This window comes from Ziziphus jujuba, chromosome 11, assembly GCF_031755915.1.
Source record: "Ziziphus jujuba cultivar Dongzao chromosome 11, ASM3175591v1".
Lineage (NCBI taxonomy): Eukaryota > Viridiplantae > Streptophyta > Magnoliopsida > Rosales > Rhamnaceae > Ziziphus > Ziziphus jujuba.
The window spans coordinates 11,893,901-11,904,401 of record NC_083389.1 but is presented as its reverse complement, the minus strand read 5'-3'; the positions used below and the strand labels follow the sequence as shown (position 1 = coordinate 11,904,401).

At 34.5% G+C, this 10,501-nt stretch overlaps 2 protein-coding genes across 3 annotated transcripts; one reads left to right on the top strand and one right to left on the bottom strand.

The window, feature by feature from the left end:
* The first annotated feature begins 427 nt into the window (after nt 1-427).
* LOC107432435 (CBS domain-containing protein CBSX5) lies at nt 428-2,436 on the top strand. Its single transcript, XM_016043575.4, has 2 exons — nt 428-931; nt 1,289-2,436. The coding sequence occupies exons 1-2, from the start codon at nt 546-548 to the stop codon at nt 2,145-2,147; spliced, it is 1,245 nt and encodes a 414-aa protein (XP_015899061.3). The 5' UTR covers nt 428-545; the 3' UTR covers nt 2,148-2,436.
* Nucleotides 2,437-5,619: 3,183 nt separating this feature from the next.
* LOC107432457 (ultraviolet-B receptor UVR8) lies at nt 5,620-9,656 on the bottom strand. Of its 2 annotated transcripts, none has more exons than XM_016043605.4 (7): nt 9,173-9,656; nt 8,303-9,007; nt 7,657-7,869; nt 7,465-7,575; nt 6,483-6,851; nt 6,294-6,401; nt 5,620-6,093 (listed from the first exon to the last, which is right to left on the bottom strand). In XM_016043605.4, the coding sequence occupies exons 2-7, from the start codon at nt 8,639-8,641 to the stop codon at nt 5,752-5,754; spliced, it is 1,482 nt and encodes a 493-aa protein (XP_015899091.3). In that variant the 5' UTR covers nt 8,642-9,007; nt 9,173-9,656; the 3' UTR covers nt 5,620-5,751. The 2 variants fall into 2 exon arrangements, with proteins under 2 accessions (XP_015899091.3, XP_015899092.3); XM_016043606.4 differs by having other exon boundaries at nt 7,657-7,866; nt 9,173-9,655.
* Nucleotides 9,657-10,501: the final 845 nt, after the last annotated feature.

Here is a 10,501-nt window from a genome sequence, read left to right as displayed (position 1 = left end):
ATAATATATTTGTTCACATATCTATCAGATTATATTTATAATCCAACACAAAGTACTTTCAAACTCATCACAAAAACATACAATCAACGATTTTTTTATTTATTATTTTTTATTTTTTGGGTCAGGATGTTCAATAATTGTTAGCGTGATAGTGAACCTAAAGAACAATATTTGACTATTTTTCCTTCTCTATTTTTTATTTTTGGTCTTTTAATTTCCAAATAGAGAATAAGCAGGACAAAATAATAGCATTAAATCCTATAATTTTTATTATATCTTAATGTGAAAAGTTTAAAATAAATAAATAAACAAAATCCCCCCCCCAAAAAAAAACGACAAAAAACGAATGGAGCCCACAAATTTTTGGTACCAAAATGCCGTACCCCATGTAACCGTTTCTCTTATAAATACAGCTGTAAATACCACAACTTTGCTTTATCACTCACCACCTTCTTTCTTCTTCTACTTCTTCATCATTCTTTCTCTGTTTTTTTCTTGTTTTGCTCGTTCTCTGCACCGTTTTTTCTTTTCTTTTTCACATTTGCATGGCAGTGAGCTTGTTGGCGCATGAGGTATCGGACCTCTGTCTGGCCAAACCGGCACTGAGGTCTCTCTCTGTCTCTGCCACCGTCGCTGAAGCCTTGACCGCTCTCAAAAACTCCGACGACACATCCATCAGTGTATGGGATTGCAACCATTCTTCTTCTTCCAAATCAGCAGGTAACAACGTCTCCGCCGTTGACGGCATCGGAAACAACGGTGGTGGTGGTGGTGAGTGCCGGTGTGTAGGCAAAATTTGCATGGTGGATGTGATATGCTTTCTGAGCAAGCCACAGAATTTGTTGTCTCCTTGTGATGCTCTCAAGGCACCTGTCTCTGATCTTTTACCGAAGATTCCAGGCCTCGTGATGCATGTTCAGCCTTCTTCCAGGTAACCAAATTTCTGGGTTTTTCTGTTACTTATTTATTTACTTTTTGTTTCATTCATTAATTTCCATTTTCACCACTATATTCTCGTGATTGAATCTCTGTATCTGGTATTTTATTTTATTTTTTTTTAAAAATATTTTGCTTGGTTTTCAGTTATATCTTGAGGACTGTGTCAGACTTTGTAATTATTTGAGTTTTGATTGAGATCTGAGTCAGAATGATTCCATTTCATATCTGTGATAAAAAATTTCATATTTATCCTAAATTTTCTCAAACCCAGTAATAAAAATCGGTAAAAAGCTCATACTCTGTTTCGATACTGAGTCCAAATCTTTTTGTGTTTATGCAAAATTTTCAGCTTACTGGAAGCCATTGATCTAATCCTACAAGGGGCTCAAAACCTGGTGGTTCCAATCCAAACAAGATTGAGTTCAAGAAGAAAGCAATACCCAAAACCTTCAACCAACTCAACCACCATTACCGTCCACAACGGCCGCGAATTCTGCTGGTTAACCCAAGAAGACGTAATCCGATTCCTTCTCAGCTCCATCGGACTCTTTTCCCCAATTCCTGCTCTCTCAATCGACGCTCTTGGAATCATCACCACCGACTTCTTGGCCACCGATTACCACTCTCCGGCGAGCTCTGCTCTCGACCTCATCTCCCACTCCCTCGCCGACCAAACCTCCGTCGCTGTCGTCGATTCCGACGGAACCTTGATCGGCGAGATCTCGCCCTTCACTCTTGCTTGCTGCGACGAGACGGTGGCCGCCGCCATCGCAACGCTCTCCTCCGGCGACCTGATGGCCTACATTGACTGTGGAGGTCCGCCGGAGGATTTAGTCAGGGTTGTGAAGCAGAGGCTGAAACAGAGGAATCTGGAAGGGATGTTGGAGGAGTTCAGCATCATGTCGTCGCCGGCAGGTGGGAACCCACCGTCGTCTTCGTCGGATGAAGAGTCTTCAATGTCTCCGACGACGACATTGCCGAGGTCCGCGAGGTACAGCAGGTCGAGTAGCTACTCGGCGAGGATGGTGAGGAGGGCTGAAGCCATCGTTTGCCATCCCAAGAGCTCGCTTGTGGCGGTGATGATTCAGGCTATAGCTCACCGTGTGAACTATGTGTGGGTTATTGAAGATGATTGTAGCTTGGTCGGAATTGTTACATTTTCCGATATGTTGAAAGTTTTCCGGGAACATTTGGACACTTTGGCATAGTAAAAACCGGTAGGGAAAAGTGGGAGACTTTGAAAGCTTTTTGGGTCATGCTTGGTAAATCAAATAATAAAAAACATTCCAAAAAAAATAAAAATTGTAATGCTAATGAAATATGAAAAAGTGCTGTGAATAGGAGAGACTTTCTTGTTTTCCTAAGATTAAATTTGGGTTTGAAGTTGGGAATTTGTTTTTTAATTTCTTTTCTATATTTTTATATTTATTTTTTGGATTTGCTATGTTTGGCTTTTCATAATATGAGAAGGAAAACCAGGCACAGCCAGATTTTTCATCTTTTTGTCTTTGTTCGCTTGGTTTTTTTATAAGAGGTTCTTTTTGCCTTTGAGTTTCTTGATTCTGTTGAGATGATTATGTCATACCCCTATTTGAAAATTGACTTTCTGGATGAAAAAATAAATAAATAAATAAGGGGGAAAAAAAAAAAAGGAGAAAATTTTGATAATTTACGCACATGGGGACAATTAAAAGTTTCTGGTTTTATTTTAGTATTTGAGTGCAACGATTTTATGTCAATGAAAATAAAAATAGTTGGCTGATACTATTCGTGATGAAAGCTCATGGCTAGACTTTATTCACATTAATGAGTAATTATATATTTGTATAAAATACACAAATGAACATAAATGTGTATCTAGTAATCCTATTTACTCTTCCAAGTAATATGAATGATGTCAATTTCTCTGTCGAAATTGGTACACTATTCCTCAGTACTGAGTTACTCCTACACCATCAACATCTTTCAATGTCGAGTAAAGTAACCTTAGTTGGAAACGCACTAAATTGATCATATAAGAATCAAATCCTGATTAGACCGAAAATAGAAATTAGATTTTATAGTTCAAAATTGAATAAATTTAATGTGATTTGATTAATATTTTCTAGAGTTGGAATTTGGTAGATCTCACAACAGGTTAAGGATAAAACAAGCAGAAAGAGAAACCATCATGTAAAATTGACATTTCCAATCAGCCTCACAAGGGAATAGTCCACAAGAGACCAAACTCAGTTGTACAAGTAAATTCCTGAAGCAGAAACGGTGGCTTCCACGTCTATGAAAGGCAAAAACCTTTTTGGAAAATGTTCCATAACTCAGAAAAGGAAAATCAGTTTTTGGTTTGTGGTGTTTAGTGAGTGCAAGTAGGTGGTCAATTGAAGGACTCTTGCAATACGCAACTTTTAAATCTCTTTCTGTTTTCTATTTTATGAGCATCTCTGCTAGGCAGTGAGGAATATAGAAAGTCATGAAGAAACCTTTTAGTTGTAGTTCATCTCAGCAAAAACGTAATGGACTAAGATTCAACTACAGAAATTGCACAGCTAGAAAATTTTGGAATTTTACTTGGAAAATTTATTTATAATTTTGTTATCATTTTAAGGGTTATAATACCTATTGCAATGTATAAAATGTATAAACAAAGGGCTTCTAATGGAAGGAAAGTACCTATTGCAATGTATAAACAAAGGGCTTCTAATGGAAGAAAAAGGAACTGGTAGAAAGCTGTTTCTTTCATGACAATGAGGATTTGTTTTTCGTAATAAACTCATACATACTGTTTATACACAATAATACTTTATATATAGATATTTTTAAAAAAAAATTTAATGAATGTTTATTGAAATCAAGATTTGGTGGGAAAGATGGAAAAATTAAATGCTTTTATCCATATTTCCAACATCCAACCACCTCTAGGCCTAGCTGATTTTTTGGCATAACACATGCTCATTTTTATTTTATCTTTTCCAGTCTAATTAAAGATGGATAAAATCCAATTCAATCCATTTAAACCGACTAATCTAATTTATTTTTAGCGGTTTGGATTGGATTTCTTACATAAATGAATTGGATTTGGTTTAAAAAATTATAAATTTTATGAATTGGATTGGTTATTGGTTTGGAAATATAAATCCAATTCAATTTAAATCATATATTATATGATTAAAAAATTATATATTTTGTATAATTTTTAATATATATATTTTTTAACATATCCCAAAAATCTCTAAATAAAATAAAATCATAAACAAGAGTCTGCTTATTATTATGTTGCCTTGCTGCCTCCACCACCACCATAACCATTAACCAAGTTTCGACCATCATAGCCATCAAAACTCACAGCATAACAAGCTATCAGTTGCCACTCATTCTTCATTTCTTTGCTCACTCAGTTATCAGTTGATCATTCTTCATTCTCTGCTTCAACACTCACGGCAGCTTTACAAGCAATACTCATTATTTGCTTCAATAATCGGCATCAGCTTACTGTTCTTTCTCAGTTTCAAGACTCACAAAAGCTTCACAAGCAATACTCATTCTTTGCTTCAGTACTCGGCCTTAACTTGCTGTTCCAAATCGATCATAAATAATTTGGATTGATTTGAGTTTAAAACTTTAATAATTTGAATTTAATTTTTCTATTAAATAAATTAAAAAAATAAATTAAATTATATTTTGATTCAAAATCAAACCAACCAAATCCATAGCCATCTATCTTGCTAATAATGCTAGTATTTTATAAAAAGCAGGACAAATAATTTTTGTTTTTAGCTAAAATCTCCCTCCTCAAAAAGACATCATAAATACCACAAAGAAATTGCTAATGTTGCTGAACATAATTGCTGAAAAACTTGGTACGATTGGGTCGGTAGGTTTTGTCTTACTGTTGATAAAGGTTTGTACTTGAAGTACCAGGTGAGATGTATATTAAAATTTTTCCAATTGTAAGTCAAAATTTGCACCCCTAAATGACAAGCACGCATTTTTTTTTTTTTTTTTTGATGTGAATTAAAATTAACTTTATCGGTATGAATATTGTTGACTAGAAGCAAGACAGATTACTGGGCTTATCAAGTATTCTATTTTGGATTTTTTTTTTTTTTGGGGGTAATTGACTATTCTTTTTGGGACAGTGGGTTTTATCGATTACTACTCTTACGGAAACCAAACCACTTGTATTTGTTATAATATAAAGTTTTTTGGCAGGTGGGAAAAGCAACTTGTTGCCTGGCAATATACCGATCTCACAGTGGCCTGTGGACGTGTAAAGTGATATTTAATCGGTGCCTAAATTCAGATCATTTAAGTAGATTATTATTATTATTATTAAGTATTATCCATTCTCTTTATCAAGAATGAAAACTAAATTTTCCACGACAAGAATGATTAAAGAAAGTAATAGCGGTATCATGCTGCCTAACATCTTGGCAGTCTTTCCATAACATCTTATTGACATGTATAATCTGAATTCGCTTTAAGCATCCTCAACTATTTTTCAAATTAACTAACTTTTTTTATTTATTTATTAAATTAAACTCTATCTAACATGTTCTCTAAATTTTAAAAGTCAAAAAAAATATAAAAAGTATTATGTATTTTAACATTAGATTTTGTGAAGCCTGGTAATTTTACTACAGAAAACAAATAAGAGAATAACATAAAAATACAATACAAAAGAAATATATAACGTGGTTCTACATATTAACTTTGGAGTTTTGACAAGGCAAAGGTTATCTACTCTGCTTTTACAGTTACAGTTTATGCATTTCTAATAAAAAGAAGAGGGCAAGTGTAGGCACCAACCAGAGAGGTTCACAAGCTTTCTGGAAGAAGATTCAAATCATCAGCCATTTCTTGTACAAAAATTTCAGTCGGTTCAAGGCATGCTCTCAAAGTGTCATGCCCAAGCTGTGCCCTTTCATTATCTCCAAATCCAAAGATTCTTCCCCGGTTGGTAACTGCAACAGTGTGATATAGCCCGGTGCTGATTTGAGAAACATGATGAGGCTTCAGGCTGTCAAGGACTCGAGGTCTTAATACTTTATCAGATGCTCCCCTGTCTGGAAACCCAAGGCTGCCAAAGCCCATCCATCCAAAACCATATACTGAACCATCATCAACCAGAACAAAGGTTTTCCTCTTTCTAGCACAGATCTAAAAGGTATACAATAAGAGAATATTAAAGGATAGTTTTGGGATGGGAACTAAGAGTTTCACAGAAATGAGAAAAGCAAAAGGGTGAAAAGAGTCGACTATGGCCCAAAAAATTCATGGATATGATTTAAGAACCAACAACAATTGGTAAAGAAATCAAATTCCCGTCAGAAGGAATAAAATAATTGGACAATGCAAACCTGCACAGCTAGGTGGCTCTTAAGGCTGTTCAAAAGTGCTGGAGTAGTCTTATCAATCTCATCACCATGGCCTAAAGCACCACAGTAGCCCTTACCCCAGGTATATACCTGCAACACCATAGCAAGAACTTATTACAGCTTTGCCAAGAATATCCAATAACAGAGTTAGTTTTGAGTTTGTAGACTAACACATCCACTGGAATCAAGTGCCACAGCATGCTCATCACCAGCAGAAACACGAAGCACATGGATACCCTTTCTCTTAAATGTCTGGATGACACGTGGCTGGAACTCACCATGTTGCTCTCCATGGCCAAGACAGAAATTTGAACCCGACCCAAAAGAGTAGACAGCTCCATTGTCGGTTACAGCTAAAACATAACTTGGACCAGCAGCAATCTGGACTACAGAACCAATTTCCTCAAGCAGTTCAATAACTTTGGGTGTTGGTCTGTCTATAGTATCTCCATGACCAAGTTGGCCAAGTGTGTTGGTTCCACAGGTATAGACATGGCCTCTTCTTGTGAGAAACACTGTAAAATTAAGCCCTGCAGCAACCTGAAACAAATTCTAACCTTTGAGTGTCAACAAATTTTAGAAAAAAAATAGATATATATATATATATATATATATATTTAGTGGTCAAAATAATTGCAGAAGATAATTATTGCACCAAAACCATTGATAAATAAGAGCATATTATTTCCTCTAAACAGCGACATACCATGAAGTAGTAACCTCTATAACATCAAATGTGACATGATTTTGCTTGCCAAAAACTTGCTTCTAAAAGTTTCAGTAATAATGTTTTGAAAATATGTTCATGTTTAACACAGGAGACTACTTTCAACTAAACCAAAATATTTGTGAGCACTGATCTATTAGATAATGGAGAATCAACAAACTAAAAATAACTGATTGAAATACGGTGCTACACATAAATCACAAACCATGAATACATGATATTCATGATATCAGACCAAGATCAAATTTCATATTATTTAACAATTCCTTTTCTTTTGACATTCTTAGGAGAAATTTACATCCCAAACTTCATCAGTCAACCAGTTATATCAACTCTGAATATATTAGATATCCTCCAGTAATGATGTTACTCTTTCAACTTTCATATCAAATTGTCCTCTATACTATTCAGAATCATGAATTTTACCTGCTTGCAAGGAACTTCTTTCAGTGCTTCAACAAGTCTAGGCCTAAAAATGGGTCGGCTTGTATCCTTGTGCCCGCAGCAAAAGGACGAATTATCTCCACATGTGAACACCTATCAATCATAAACAATGGTGTGATTAATAAATCATTTCAAACAAAGCAGAGAAATTATTAGGCATTAGTAGTTACTAACCTCTCCAGATTTCATGACAAAAGCAGCATGATTGTTAGAAGCAGAAACTTGAATAACGTGTACCAAAGATGGGAAATTAATGGGAGTAAATGTTACACATTGTGTAGTTTCAGGACCATGACCGAGAACACCGCACAAGCCAGATCCACACGAGTACACAGATGAACTGCTGATCAAGAATGTGTGGTATCTTCCAGTAGTAATCTGCATCTGCTGATATGTACACCAACAATAAATAATCATAGCTTTTACAAGCATCTAGTGCAACATAATACCAGCTAAACAGTGACAGAAAGCATAAACCAATAGAAATTATTATTACACAACTTCAAAGTTCAGTTTATATTCAGAATCTAAAAATAAACCTTCTACAACCAAAAAAAGGTATACAGTTAATATTCCAATGGTTAATTTATTACTTTGTCAATTAATATACTAGTGGTTAAAATGTGCATATAACTAAGTTAACAAAGACTAATTCCAAAATCTCATTCAACGTAGGCATACAAGGAACATTTGTTAAAGCACTCCCATATCCGAACAGGCAAAAAATTAATGAACTACATGTTATTTTTTGCACTTTAACTTCACCTCCAAATATAATTTACTAGTTAACAAGCAACATCAAATATTAAAGAAATAGTACATTGCCTGCTGATGTCTCGACCATGTCAGATGATTGCTCCACAGACTGCAAGAACCTCAAAATCCGCTTCCAATTCCCACCACACCGATCGAAGAGTTCTCTCTGAGTACTCAATTCCATTCGAGAATATGTAGAATGAGAAAGACATAGTTGAAACGCCGCGAACTCCACCAATGACCGAAACTTGTGAGGGTATAACCCATGACTCCCTCCAAATGTCCTAGAAGTCAACTCTAAGCATACAAGATCAATGGCACTAAGCCGACCGGAGCTTAAAATTTCTAAAATCAAATGCGATGGTAATTCCTCAATCAAAACCGGTCTATACCGTTCCGCCATTGATATACAAATTATCTAAAAAATTCAAGCTCTTTCCCAATCAATCAAAGAAAACCCGAAATCCAATAGATAACCCAGTCAGTGAAATTTGTTTTCTTTAATGTTCAAAATGGTGATTCAAAGCCCGTGAGCTTGATCTCTACTGTCAAATTTTTAGGCGAAATCTAAGACAATTAAAGCAACATATAAAGAAAGCATCGGAGGGAAGAAAAATACAGGAAATGGAATACAAAAACGGAGGCTTAGATGAGAAATTCAGTGGAGATTGATACAGTGATTGGAAATAAAACATCAGAAGGTTCAAATATCAGAATCCTTTTTTCCCACTATTATCGTAAATTCAAAGAAATGCCGGCCTTTTTTTACCTACAACAACAACAACAACAAAACAAACAAGAAAAGAAACAAACTAAATTGGCGGTCACAACCAACGGAGAGAAAAAACCAAAAAAAAAAAAAAAAAAGGAAAAAAAAAGCTCACAAATTATATATGTAAACGAATGCATTCGATCAGGGAAACAAAAAACTTACAGAGAAAAATTAGAATGTTGATTAAGCTTTTCGGTGCCGATCTCTGACTTTTTTCCACCGAAATTCAGAAAAAAAAAAAAAAGGTAACAAAATCGAAGCTCTAAGCTTGCGAATTATCAGCGGAAAAAAACAAAGAATAACAAAAAGTAGAAGAGCTAGGTGGCAAAGTTTTGCAGTGAACGAAGAGAGAGAGAGAGAGAGAGAGAGAGAGAGAGAGAGAGAGGATCGCAAATAAAGCTTAGGGTTTTGAGCTTTGGTTAAGCTGATGATAGGCTATCATTCTGTTTTTTTCTCTCTCTCTCTATAGGTGTAGGTTCTCCTCTCTTTCTCTCTCTCTTAAAAATTCAATTTAATTAAATTTGAGCAAAGAGAATTAGAAATGGAATAAGAATAAAATAAAAATAAAAAAAGAAAAAGAAGACGCTTTGTTGTGGATCGTCTTCTGCCTCTCTCTCTCTCTGTTGTGTCGTGTTTTGTTACCGCTTTTCTTCTTCTTCTTTTCGATGCTTTGTCTTGTCGTGTTTGTTCGGCACTTGGAGGACTATTTTAGTGACACGTAAGCAGATGTAAGTGGTTTTTGGGTCATATGGCACCCTTGGGTTGGAATTGGAAGACCTGCGACTTTGGAACGGTAAAGTTAGGTAAACATTTTATTCATGGCCCAGGAACAGCGTATTCCACCACCAAGTTCAAAATTATTATTATTATTTTTTGAATAAATTAAACTTAATTATTCATTTATTGCCATTTCTTACAAATAAATAAAATTTATTTAAATAAAGTTGGGATTTTTGTGGGAATTAACGGTCTAAATCAAATTTAAAATGTATTCAAATTTGTTTATTAATTTTAGATATTAATGGAAAGAAAAACCTTGCTTTATTTATTTTATTTAATGAAGTAGGTTATTCTAATTTTTTTTAGGGTGGAATTATTACAATTGCTCATGGACTTTTTTAAATTTTTTTTTGGAAGTTAAAAGATACATTTATTTCATCAATAATTAATATTTTAAAGTCTATTATTGGTTATGTAGTTGATTAGTGGGAATTATTATTATTATTTAAATATATATTGGTATTGTTGGTGTAGAGGATGGTCAGGAATAGTTAAGGTCCTTATATTGCTGGTTATGCAATCAATTTGAGTATACTAGTAATAGTAATTGTTGATACTTGAAGGCTTTTAATAATTTTTTTTAACTAAGCCGGATTTTGGAGTTTGGGGAAGTGAAGTTTACTTTCTACCAATAAAAAAATTAAGAAATATGATATATAATATTCTTTTATGTATTTATAAAATTAAGCTAACCACATTCGTTAACAAAAT

Coding starts and splice junctions, on each gene's coding strand:
- LOC107432435 (XM_016043575.4), top strand. CDS start 546: ATGGCAGTGAGCTTGTTGGCGCATGAGGTATCGGACCTCTGTCTGGCC. Junction 932..1,288: donor CATGTTCAGCCTTCTTCCAG/GTAACCAAATTT, acceptor CAAAATTTTCAG/CTTACTGGAAGCCATTGATC.
- LOC107432457 (XM_016043605.4), bottom strand. CDS start 8,641: ATGGCGGAACGGTATAGACCGGTTTTGATTGAGGAATTACCATCGCAT. Junction 6,852..7,464: donor AAGAAGTTCCTTGCAAGCAG/GTAAAATTCATG, acceptor AATTTGTTTCAG/GTTGCTGCAGGGCTTAATTT. Junction 6,402..6,482: donor CACTTGATTCCAGTGGATGT/GTTAGTCTACAA, acceptor ATGGTGTTGCAG/GTATATACCTGGGGTAAGGG.